At 44.0% G+C, this 11,709-nt stretch overlaps 2 protein-coding genes and 1 long non-coding RNA gene across 3 annotated transcripts; all 3 read left to right on the top strand.

The window, feature by feature from the left end:
• The first annotated feature begins 9 nt into the window (after positions 1-9).
• On the top strand, positions 10-3,069 carry LOC127756230 (cytoplasmic tRNA 2-thiolation protein 2). Its single transcript, XM_052281627.1, has 8 exons — positions 10-346; positions 682-1,030; positions 1,125-1,211; positions 1,324-1,445; positions 1,517-1,595; positions 1,740-2,134; positions 2,380-2,459; positions 2,618-3,069. The coding sequence occupies exons 1-7, from the start codon at positions 33-35 to the stop codon at positions 2,426-2,428; spliced, it is 1,395 nt and encodes a 464-aa protein (XP_052137587.1). The 5' UTR covers positions 10-32; the 3' UTR covers positions 2,429-2,459; positions 2,618-3,069.
• Positions 3,070-5,185: 2,116 nt separating this feature from the next.
• LOC127756231 (uncharacterized) lies at positions 5,186-6,299 on the top strand. The gene is made up of 4 exons (XR_008013206.1): positions 5,186-5,237; positions 5,354-5,431; positions 5,517-5,621; positions 5,934-6,299. It is a non-coding gene; the product is annotated as an uncharacterized LOC127756231 (long non-coding RNA).
• Positions 6,300-8,877: 2,578 nt separating this feature from the next.
• LOC127756558 (cyclin-D5-2) lies at positions 8,878-11,423 on the top strand. Its single transcript, XM_052281913.1, has 5 exons — positions 8,878-9,311; positions 9,412-9,498; positions 9,609-9,927; positions 10,087-10,223; positions 10,523-11,423. Exons 1-5 carry the CDS (start codon positions 8,985-8,987, stop codon positions 10,733-10,735), a joined length of 1,083 nt encoding a protein of 360 aa, XP_052137873.1. The 5' UTR covers positions 8,878-8,984; the 3' UTR covers positions 10,736-11,423.
• The last annotated feature ends 286 nt before the right edge of the window (positions 11,424-11,709 follow it).

The raw sequence follows: 11,709 nt of genomic DNA, 5'->3' as shown, positions 1-11,709 counted from the left end.
TCGCGTGCTTACCCGCCTCGCGTACCCACACCATGGCCGCCGCCGCCGCCTCCTCCTGCGGCGGCGCCGGCTGCGGGCCCCACTGCTCCTCCTCCGCCTCCGCCGCCGCGGTGGAGGATGCTGCTGCTGCGGCGGCGGAGAAGGTAGGCCGCCTGTCACTCTCCCGCGAGTGCGGCAAGTGCGGCGGCGGCGCCGCTGCCGTCGCCGTCGCCGGAGGCCTCGGCCTGTGCGGCGAGTGCTTCCGGGCCAACCTGCTCGGGAAGTTCAAGCTCGCCGTCACGAGCAACGCCATGGTTCGCCCCACCGACTCCGTCCTCCTCGCCTTCTCCGGCGGCCCCGCCTCCAGGTTCGCTTCCCTCTTCTTTTTTTTTTCCTTCCTAATTTTCATTTCTTTTGTGCTACATAAAGTTATTACTCTTCCTTTGCATATAATTCTTCACGTGTTTATGATCATTAGATTTGAAGTGTTATTGTATTATACTTTACATAGAATTCTTCATGTGTTTATGATCATTAGAGTGGAAGTGTTATTGTATTATAGTACTTTGCATAGAATCTTCATGTGTTTATGATCATTAGAGTGGAAGTGTTATTGTATTATAGTACTTTGCATAGAATCTTCATGTGTTTATGATCATTAGAGTGGAAGTGTAATTGTACTACTACGTGATGTAATTATAGGGTAGCGCTGCAATTCATACATGAGATGCGGTGCAAGGCGATTGAGAGCTGGGACGTGAGCAATTCACAAGCCTTACCGGTATTCGGTGTCGGGGTGGCATTCGTGGATGAAAGTGTTCTCTGTTCGAAGCCGAGAGACGAGATTGAGATGGCAATTGAAGATATCAGGTCGATCGTGTCGAGTTTGTCGACAGGCGTTAAAGCGATGCACATTGCGCGTCTTGAGGATGTGTTCTCCACCGAATCGGAGGATGGGGAACGCAGGTTGAGGGAGGCGGTGGATATGATTGGTGATGACACTGGGAGGGAGGATTTCCTTCGGTGCTTACGCATGCTTTCGTTGCAAAAGGTCCGTCAGTGTGCTTTTTTGCTCTTGTATTATGCTTTTTGATCAGTGGATGAGTTAATGTCTATTTGTTTCATGTTGATGTGTTGTTGATCAGATTGCTATGGAAAACGGGTACGCTAAGATCATGCTAGGATCATGTGCTTCTGCAATAGCATGCCATGTTCTGTCCGCGACTGTGAAGGTATACCATGTACTGCTTTCTCTGTATTATGTTCTTTGTTACCAATTCATAATTCTTGAAAAGAACATGATGGAAATTAGAGGAGCACTATGAAATTGATATCTCTACCCAGGGGCAAGGTTACTCTTTACCTGCTGATGTCCAGTATGTTGATACACGGTGGGAAATACCTGTTGTTCTCCCACTCCGTGATTGCCTAGCCCAAGAGCTTACTCTCCTCTGTGAACTAGATAGGTAAGAGAAGGGGAAAAAACCTTATTTGTTTATTTCTTGAAATGCCATTGATTCTAACTGAATGTGTTTAGTTTAAAAACACAGCAACATCTCGATAGGCCTTTGAACGGCATCAACAGTTTAGTTGCATCCTTTATTAAACGACTACGGGTAAGTTCAGTCCTATCATGCCAATTACTACATGTCAAATTACACTTCACCTATTCTTAGTTGAACTACATCCTTGCTCAGCAGTTATTTTTGTTAATTGTTTGGAGGACAACACATCTTTACAGCTATTATTACCATCTGCAGGAAGAGAACCCTTCTCGAGAGCATACCATTGTAAGAACTGCGCAAAAGCTCAAGCCCTTCTCTTTTAACAAATTCTCGGCAGATGGCTATCATGATTTCCTACCATCGCGACTACGTCCAAAATTCCAGAAGTTTGATAGCGATGAGTCCACTTTTTCTGAGATTCTCTGTCTGATGTGTGGAAGTCCGTTCAGTGAATCAGAACTCCAGAATTTGGAAAGCACAAAACACAAGGCTCAGAAGAAAATTGATCTTTATACTGCTCATTGTTGTCAAAGCTGTTATTTCCAGATTCTACCAGCCGGTGAAAACTTGAATGAACATTTCTTTTCACTACTACCAAAATTATGGACTGGAAAAATGGATACCATATCTGACAGCCATAGCTTGCTAAGGTGATAGTGGTTTCTGTTTCTTTATGGAGTACTTCATTTCTTGTTATAAACAGTGAGCGCTATTGGTAGTTTAGCAAATGAAAACATTGAACCTTTGGATATTGGAGCTTGTTTGTCTGATAATGTTTGATTTAACGTGACCATGTGTAGTATGTGCAGTTGGCCCATTCGTCTGTTAAAGTCCTGCCCTATTCAGTCCTTCAGTGCACTGATTTGCTAAATTGTTTATGGCATTTTTTTTTCAGAGATCAAATAGAAGAGTACCTGCTTGAAGAAAATGATGATGGAAACTGAACTTGATATTTCAGTGAAGCCCGAATATATTGTAAGAGAGAATCTTTCGCTTCATCCTTTTATTTTGTGCTGTAAAAATCTTCTCTGCATACGGTAATGCTGTAAAAGTCATTTTGGAATGTGGTAATCATTTATCTTATAGTTTATGCTGAGTTGCTGACATATATTCTTCAAATTGTTTTGTTGTAGTGCCAGAAAGACAGCAGAGATTCCTGCCTAGTTGGGCTCCTCACCATGGCATAATCACATAATCCAAACTTGCTTCAGATAATAGTGTTTCTATCTAGCATGGCATTGGTTTATTCAGAATTCTGCCAGATACTTACAATTTCAACACATTATATCCTTGACTCAATTCCTGATGTTTCTGTACGTCCTTCCTACTCTTAAGAGTTGAAACCTGTATGAAATCCGTATAGTGATAGCCTGATGGGGCAGACCGTCACTTGCCAGCAAGTTTCCACCGATCTCAAGACCACAGACATTGGACAGAAACTTCCATGTGATTACAGTATTCTGATTGGTCACATCTCCTGTACCAACTATTCTGTCTGCAAAAGATTGTAACCTGAAGAATTTATTCGATTATTTTGGAACAATCTTCTCTATACAAGATTTGCACATACTATGGTTTCAATCAAGTACAACGTCCTGTTGGCTCTTCCCATTTATCATGCCTTCAAGGAAACTTTTAAAATTAACTTTGTACATATATACTGCATATTTGTTATTAATTGCCTGGTAAGATTGAATCATTGAAGGATGGATCATTCTATTATGGTTGCAAAATAAGAATCAAAATCACAAACAATACATCGCATGCACAGATACACTACAGGTAATTGGTGCCAACAAAATGGTGAGACCACTACATATTAGTGGTCCCTCCCACTTAACCTTTGTATAACTATCTTATCTACATGTATTTGCTACATTAACCTTTGTATAACTATCTTATCTACATGTATTTGCTACATTAACCTTTGTATAACTATCTTATCTACATGTATTTGCTTCATTATCATGTCACTTACATATATGCTTTCTGAGATAGTAAGTCCCTTTTTGCTATTAGTCGGCTGTCTTTTCCTTTGCATTGTGGTTCATTGTCTCATCTGCCAACCAGCATATTACAACAGTTGGTATTGTAACATTTTCTTGTGAAACTCAAGATAAGTGCCTCCCATGAGTGCTTGCATGTGCTCCTCTTGGTGTTGCTGACTGACTGAACCCTTGTACCAGTCAAACATTGGGAAGCTGTCCTAATGTTAGGTTAAAGCTTGTAAAAGGTTAGACTTTTTGATTAGCCACTTTAATCTGATTGGGTTGGCATAAAGCCTGGCTGATAATCTTAGCCGACGTGCAGGGACTTATCCAGCTTTTCATCAATGATGGCAACACAAGTGCATAACTTAAAGCCTCCCAAGGGCCTACACAGCTTTCATTTTAGATGGTTGGAGCAAGGTTTTGTTTATTTTATATAAATACCATACTGTACTGTCGAAGTGTCAAGCAGCTGATGTGGATGGATTTTGACAGAAACTTGGCAAAATCATCAAATTTCAGACAATTTTCTTTGTTAAAGTTATACGGATAAATTGCGGGAATATCAATTAATAATCAAGGAAAATTATTCGTGATCAACTATAAATCGCTGTTAGGTTTGGGTTCGAGTAAATGAAACATGGAAGTACATTTTTAATTATGAGGGAATTAAATCACATGCAGTTAGTAGTTACAAAATAGTTTCAATTGCACTCAAATTCCTGTTGAAGGTCTTGTTCAAAATGTTTGTAACATAGTGGCACAATATCTGTCCTGAGCTATCCAATCAACCTGTCCTTGAGGTATTGTTGTCCATTACACTGCAATGGTACTATGTCTACTGCTAGAAGCAGTAGAGTTGGTTCCTTGGTTGATTCAGAAGAAATAGCTTATTCTTTGGACAGAAAGACTTGACCCCCAAATAGGCCTGGAAAACAAAAGGTAAACAAATAGGTCTACAAGATTTTTTGCCCCCTTTTGTACTTAGCTCCATAATCTAGTTCATTTCATACTCTATATATAATATCATTGGTGTTTTGGTGATTCAAAAAAGGGTAAGCTAAGTTAGTGCTAGAACTAGCATGCCCAAGTTTGGCACTAGTAGAGTTTAGCCACTGTGTGGCTTTAGTGGATTAGTGGACAAGATCTCCTCCTAATGCTTTGCTTCATCTCACAAGCAAAGGCCCATTGTGTCCCCTAGTGATTGGCACAGTTCACTGCTTTCATTGAAATAGGGAGAGATGGTGAAGGGCCCCTTGCATTGAGACATTGACATGACCAAACTTAGGCTTCATTTATTTATCATCTTGCTTCTGTGAAGGTGTAGAAGCATTGGTCAAAGAAGACATCACTGAGTGGTCTTAAGTGGCAGAGTAGATAGCATCACTATAGTCTCTGAACCCCTTGCTTCACCAAAGTGGGGGCAGCTTGGAAGAACACTCTACCTCTTAATATACTAGTCTTCTCTCAAATGCTGATTACTATTGTTTACTTGCTAGTTGCTTTTCTGAATATATTTCTGATCACCTTGTGTGCATTAGGTTTGCCTACTAGTCTGAAATGCTGATGAGTGTTAAGTCAATACTTGTGGCTTGATCCTTGAATGCTGCAACTTCAATGTTGGCTAGGATACATATTATGTCCTCCTCTTTCTTCACTTTGTTTTATTTTCCTTTTTTTTTCTCATGTGGGACTGAGGAACCTGAATTCAAGGCTGGTTTATGCAGGGTCCTGTAGCAAACTTGATGATATGATGTGTCCTGAGGTTGTTTGATCTGTGTCACACATCTGCTTGCTTGCAATCCATAAATGAATGTCGAAGAAACCTATAATTCAGGTAGGAGGACAGGTTTTTTTACTGTGTACGATTGTCCATTGCAGGAAATGTTGGACAGAATGGCTTGCACAACCTTAAATGCAGTATACCGGCTCCATCCACATCCAGGACCGTCGGTCACAGTACATTTCAACATGACCAACTGTGAATCGTTTTAATAATTTCCTTGAGAAGTTATTGTTCATGGTTCTTGTTTTGTTCTTACAGGTGAAAGTTGAAACCTGATGATCAGTGTTACTAGATGCTATCATCATTGCGTGTTCATGCTGATGTTTGTTTGAAGAGCACTGTATCAGCAAAACTCCATAAGAGGTACTGAAGCTCTCTCTGCAAAGTACAATTCTGAATTTGAGATTTCTTTATGATATTCGATTGTACAAATTCTGCAAATTACAAACTCCATAATCTGTTATTTGCTTGTATTCAAAGATTTCTTTATGTCTCAGTCCATCACAAGAACTGTCAACAAACTCAGGCTCCATATATATATATAAAAACTTTCAGATTGCCATTTGTTTTCACTCCATCTGAAAGTTTGACATTATCTAAAAACAAATATGTAAATTTGACATGCCTGATTATATTAACTTCTGCACTCCATTATATTTCATCCTTTGATTTCAGATGCGGACCGTTTGCTCGTCATGTTGTCTGAATCACCAAATGCAGGAGCAGCAAGGATAAGAAGTGGTCCATATTGCTCTCCTTGATCTTAGTGTGAGTTCAGGCCAAATCTTGGCATCTTCCCTTGTTTTCAAATGGGCAGCAAGCAATTGGGGGACCTGGGGGTACTACTGAAATTTGCATCTTGGCATGGGACGATGCGTGTTGAATCGGCACTGTTTTGGTACTCCAAAACATTGGCCCTTGAATCCTGGGTTTTTGTTCACTCTCCCAACATTTTCAGCACCATCTCATGTCATGTGACCCCAAATATTCAAGTGTGTAAATAAATTTCGTGTAAATATATATGTGTATATAAATTTGCCATGTCCCCACTATTAATTAGCATCTGGATGTAGTAGCAAGATTGGGACATTGCAGACAGCTTGTCCTAGTTCACGAGGAAGGCTAGAATTCCATGGACATGGGTAGGGGAAAAAGAAATCATACAGTAACTCTGAAAAAAATTGTCAAGGTTAAAAATCTGTCAAATTTTGTCAGTAGCTAGGGAGGATTAGGTTGTGAGATGCTATAGAGTAGCTGCATTATTATTGATTAGATACCATGGTTGTGGCTGTATTATGTCTCTGATCATCCACAGAATTTGCTTGTTTTTCCCTGATGGGGGTGGGGCCCACATTGATTCATTAGTAGCCAAATTAAACCGAGTGTTTTTGTCTCAACCCTGAGTACATTCTGCAGAGGAAATGTGGCATTTTCTTGGCTGCATTTAGAATTTTGGGGAGAAGATGATGCTAGGTGGTAGTTGAGATTACACTCTCAACAAAATCCTTATTTTATATGTAGCCTGCAGAGGCTTCAACCTACTTTTTTTCAGATCATTAGCCAATTTTTCCTAGATTCTAGGGTTTGCCCACAGACTAAAATACCACTTTTTGTGTGAAAATGTTAGGACCATTCTAGCATGCCTTGTCAGTTTAGAGTAGTATCTCAAATATGGATGCTGGATGCATAATGCATGCTATTACCGTCAATGTTTGTTTTGTGGCTTATAAGACACGGCCAAAATTTAAATTTTCAAACTTAATTTTACATTATTCTAGGCCTTTTTAACTGTTTTCTTATTTCCAGACATGGTTTTTAAACCGTTATGAGTAGAAATATAAATGTCCTGCTCTAAATTATGTTTCTCTGGCTCGTTTATTTTTCTTTTTCGCGGAGAAGGCCAAAGGAGGCCATCCGAATATATTAAGAAAAAGTGACAGAAAACTATTGAGGTCTGAAGTGCACTAAAGTGCACGACCAAGAACCACATGCCAACCACAGAAGCACAACCCACTGAGAGAGGAACCAACCAAAATGATCTTAGCTATGCGTGGCTGATTGCCGCCGAGCCTACGACAACACCACAAGACGAGACTCTGAAAACGATGCCCCCACGGAGGTCACGACATCAAGGACGCCGCCATCGTCCATCTATAGGAGATGTGGTTTTCACCTAGAGAAACTCGCCCAGGGAGAGAGAGGCGTGGTTTTCGCCTAGAACTCTGCAACCTTGCTTGAAATTCATTGCCCATCAGCTCAGAAACCACCGCACAGACAGTGGCAGCATGAGGCCTCCACCCCACCACCGGCCTACTTCCACACTTCCCTGCCGCCACCCTTGGAAGCTGGCCCAGGCTTCCTCCGTCCCGCCACCCGCTGGCCTCCTCGCCATATTTGGCCAAAGGAGAACCCGGCCTAGATGGCGTCGTGTCGGCGGTCAGAGCTTCCCCCGTTAACCAGCTACCGCCTCAATCCAACCTAGAAACTCCCCACGGAGAAGAGGAGGAGCTCCAAGAAGGGGCACTGCCATCGTTGCCTGCTCCAGCCAAGTCTGCGCTGGCGTCACCACTGCCATTCCTGGCCTCTCGATCACCGCACCGACGCTTGCGCTACCTTTTGAGCCGACCGGCTGCCGCGCCAACACTGGCACCACCATCACCGCACCTAGCTGCCCCTCTGCTTGGCCGTGCCTCCGTGTAGGCCGCTCTACTACCGCCGCACCCAGCTGCCCTAGCTGCACCACACCATTCCAGCGACGTAGTGGCGAGTTGCCACCCTGCCGCCGCGCAGCCAAGCCGCGCCACCACTGGCAACGCCACCTCTTGAGTCGCAACTGAGGGCCCCTGGGCCACCGTCATCGCGCCGCCTGCCGCACAACCCCCGAGCCACCTGCGCTAGAGCGACGCGGGGAGGGGGGGGGACGGGGATGCGTTACTACCCGGCCCTCTTTATTTTTTAGGGTTTATGAGCTGAAGCCAACCAATATGTGGTTACTTTAAAACATTTTCACTTTTGTATATCATTTTACCAATATAATTTGAGATTTCTTCACCATACTATCAGGTGTCATTTTACACGGAAGATCTTAATCACATTGCAGCTACATTCCATGCTTCTGCTCAAAGTTTTGCATCCATCCAAAATACAGTTCTTGAGGAGATAGATGTCAATGTGATTAAAGGCCTCATCGTTTCGCTTATTCGTGAAATAAGCCAAACAACATATTTGCAAACGAAAAGTAATTTGTGAATAAAACTTTTATATACGTGTTCTTAACGATCTAAAAGTAAAGACTGAAAAATAAGATTCGATGAAAAAAAAACCCAAAATCATCTCCATATTTAAAGTTAAAAATTCAAATTTTGGCTAATAAGCGTAAGCATAAACTCTTATCATTTGCAGAGTAAATGGCACATTAAATTCTTTGGATCTTAAACCAGATCCATGATGATTACGTTTTTCACGGACTGCGCTTTCACACCCCAGAGACGTACTGTTAGTACAAACCTGAATTTACCAGAACTGTCAATGGTCAACAACAACACAAATGGTAAAAAAAAAACACGGCAGTAAAAAAAAAAGTTAATGAAACGTGAGCCCACTTAAATTGAGGAGGAGAGGTTCTCACTCTCGCTGCCCACTCTCCTCCTTCTCCGGCCGCCGCCGCCATCGCCGCCGGCCGTAGCATGGTTCTTGCTTGACCGACCTGAATAAACAGTAGGGGTGATGTCGATGGAGGAGGCGGAGGAGTGCTCGGCGGCGTGCGGCTTCTCGCTGACGTGCCAAGAAGACGGCGCCGACCTCGGCGACGGCGTGGTCGACGACGACGACGACGGCGACGTGTTCTTGTTCTACAATGCCGTTGCGGCGGCGGACGACGAGGAGGAGGAGGAGGAGTACGTGGAGCAGATGGTCTCCAAGGAGGCTAGCTTCTGCTGCTCCTCTTCTTCCTCCCTCTTCGACGCCGCCGCCGGCGACGGCTACGGCGACGGCGACGGCGACGGGGACTGGTTCCGGCAAGCCCGCCTCGCCGCCGTCAAGTGGATCCTCGAAGTGAGCTCGATACCACTAGCTTAGCTAAGCTCGATTAGCTCTTGTTGATGCGAGAACCGGGTCGAACACCTGACACGCCATGGTTTGGTTTGCGTTGCAGACGAGGGGGTACTTCGGGTTCGGCCACCGGACGGCGTACCTCGCCATCGCCTACTTCGACCGCTTCTGCCTCCGGCGACGCGTCGATGTAATCTAGCTAATCCATCCATCCCTTCCCGCCGCGGCGGCGGCGCCGCCGCCGCCGCCATTTTTGTTTCTTGGGAGCTCGCCGGTGACGTGGTATCTGTGTGTGTTCAGAGGGAGGCGATGCCGTGGGCGGCGCGGCTGCTGTCGATTGCGTGCGTGTCCGTGGCGGCGAAGATGGAGGAGTACCAGTCGCCGGCGCTGTCGGAGTTCGACGCCGGCGGCGGCCGCGTGTTCTGCTCGGACTCCATCCGCCGGATGGAGCTGCTCGTGCTGTCCACGCTGGGGTGGCGCATGGGCGCCGTCACGCCATTCGACTTCCTCCCCTGCTTCTCCTCCCGCCTGCACCGCCACCACCACGGCGGCGCCGGCGCCGCCGCCGCCGCCCGCGTCGCCCTCAACGCCGTCGGCTTCATCTTTGCCACAGCTGAAGGTACACACAAAAATCAGAATATTCTCTCTCTCTCTCTCTCTCTCTCTCTCTCTCTCTCTCTAAAAAATATCTGGCATCTGATTGATTTGTGTTCTTTGTTTGTTGCATTGTTCTGATTTGATTTGATTTGATTTTGATTTTGATTTGTGTTTGATGCAGCTGGAAGTGTGCTAGATTACAGGCCATCAACTGTTGCTGCAGCTGCAATCTTGGCTGCATCCTATGGAGCTCCACTGACAAAAGAAGCATTGGAGTCCAAGATGAGCAACCTTTCTCCATCTTGTCTTATTGACAAGGTCAGTCACTCATTCACTCACTCACTTCAATACATTTTAGAAGCAAACTAATAATAATTCCCAACATACATCAGTAGGATTTGAGCATCATTTGATGATGAAAATTAGATGTAATTAACTTTGATGTGTTTCTCAACATTGAGAAGGTCAGTCAGACAGTCACTTGAATAATTACAGATAGAACAGAAAAAAACTAATTCAAAGTAGTAGTTGAGCAACATTTGATTATGAAAATGTCGTTATAAATTAGATATGTAATTGACTTTGGTATGTGGTGTGATTTATGTTTCTTTGATCAGGAGAATGTACATGCCTGCTACAGTATGATGGTTGGGGACATGAACAACAACAGGAGGAGCAGCAAGCGACCATTGCAATGTTCAGACTCCAATGAGATTACCACCACCAGTACATATGATTCTGTTCTTGTTGATGATGTTACCGACACCGCCGCCTTCGCTGCGACGGCGATGAATAAGCGGCTCAGGCCGGAGCCGCCGCGAATCCGTTGAGGAAGCTAGCACCACCAGGGACACACAATTTTTAGTCAGATGTCTAGGGGGCGCTTGGTTTGGATCTTCTCCTTTTCCCCTTCTTTTTTTCTCCCTTTTTTTGACATAAGTTTCCAAAATATTTATTAGGTTCTTTGAGCCATTGCCATTGGTTGGCATTTGGCAAATGTTGTTGGATTGGATTGGTTTGGTTTGTGAGAAGGAGAAGAGATAATGAACAAAGGAAAAAAGGGGCTGAGTGAGCTCTCCTAAGGAGAGGAGAGCTTGAGTTACTTGAAGCCCCAAATTCCAGTGCCCAAATGGAGCACATTTCCTCTGAAAACTTTAGTCCAAAGCTGCACAATTTGAAATGCCATTGTGGATGCCATGTTTCATTGCACTGCATGTCTGCATATGGTGAAGATGCTGTTGCATGCAGAAGTTGCAAAACCAGCAGCAGTGTTCAGAAAAAGGTTGGCCATTGTTTATACAGCCTCTCTGTTATTTTTTTCCCTCTCTTCTTGCAAGTGGATGATGTGTGAGAGAGTGTGGGGTTTCACTCAGCTGCACTGCACTTGCATGGGGTTACTACACCACATTGGTTTTTGTTACAAGCTATGCCATATTGGATTGGTTGTCACTGTAAGCTTCTGTAACCAGTAACCCTCTCCCTGTTCTTGAGAAATGAAATCTGATTTCATTTGGTGTATATGCATGCATGTCTGTGACCTAGCTCCCTGTGGGTTTCTTGATCAGTTCTGTTCTGTTCTGCAGCTGCAGCTGAAAATTTCCAGTGCCATTCATTCATTCATTCAGTTTCTGGTCCACTGTTTTTCTCCTCTTCCTCTCCCTGTCAGAAGTGAGAATCCAATGCAAACTTTTCCCTGTTACATTGCACAACCAGCTTGCACTTGCTTGATTCCACAAAGGCATGGGTAATCCCCACTGTTACAGTACTTCCATTATAAATGTTCAAACAAGAACATGGCATAGTT

Source organism: Oryza glaberrima, chromosome 12 (genome assembly GCF_000147395.1).
Source record: "Oryza glaberrima chromosome 12, OglaRS2, whole genome shotgun sequence".
Taxonomy (NCBI): domain Eukaryota; kingdom Viridiplantae; phylum Streptophyta; class Magnoliopsida; order Poales; family Poaceae; genus Oryza; species Oryza glaberrima.
This window is presented reverse-complemented; position numbering and strand designations above follow the sequence as displayed.

Excerpts from the sequence above, each read along its gene's own strand:
- LOC127756230 (XM_052281627.1), top strand. The coding sequence starts at position 33 with ATGGCCGCCGCCGCCGCCTCCTCCTGCGGCGGCGCCGGCTGCGGGCCC. Across the intron at positions 347-681 it reads TCCGGCGGCCCCGCCTCCAG|GGTAGCGCTGCAATTCATAC; the intron begins GTTCGCTTCCCT and ends ATGTAATTATAG. Across the intron at positions 1,212-1,323 it reads TTCTGTCCGCGACTGTGAAG|GGGCAAGGTTACTCTTTACC; the intron begins GTATACCATGTA and ends ATCTCTACCCAG.
- LOC127756558 (XM_052281913.1), top strand. The coding sequence starts at position 8,985 with ATGTCGATGGAGGAGGCGGAGGAGTGCTCGGCGGCGTGCGGCTTCTCG. Across the intron at positions 9,312-9,411 it reads CCGTCAAGTGGATCCTCGAA|ACGAGGGGGTACTTCGGGTT; the intron begins GTGAGCTCGATA and ends TTTGCGTTGCAG. Across the intron at positions 9,499-9,608 it reads GCCTCCGGCGACGCGTCGAT|AGGGAGGCGATGCCGTGGGC; the intron begins GTAATCTAGCTA and ends GTGTGTGTTCAG.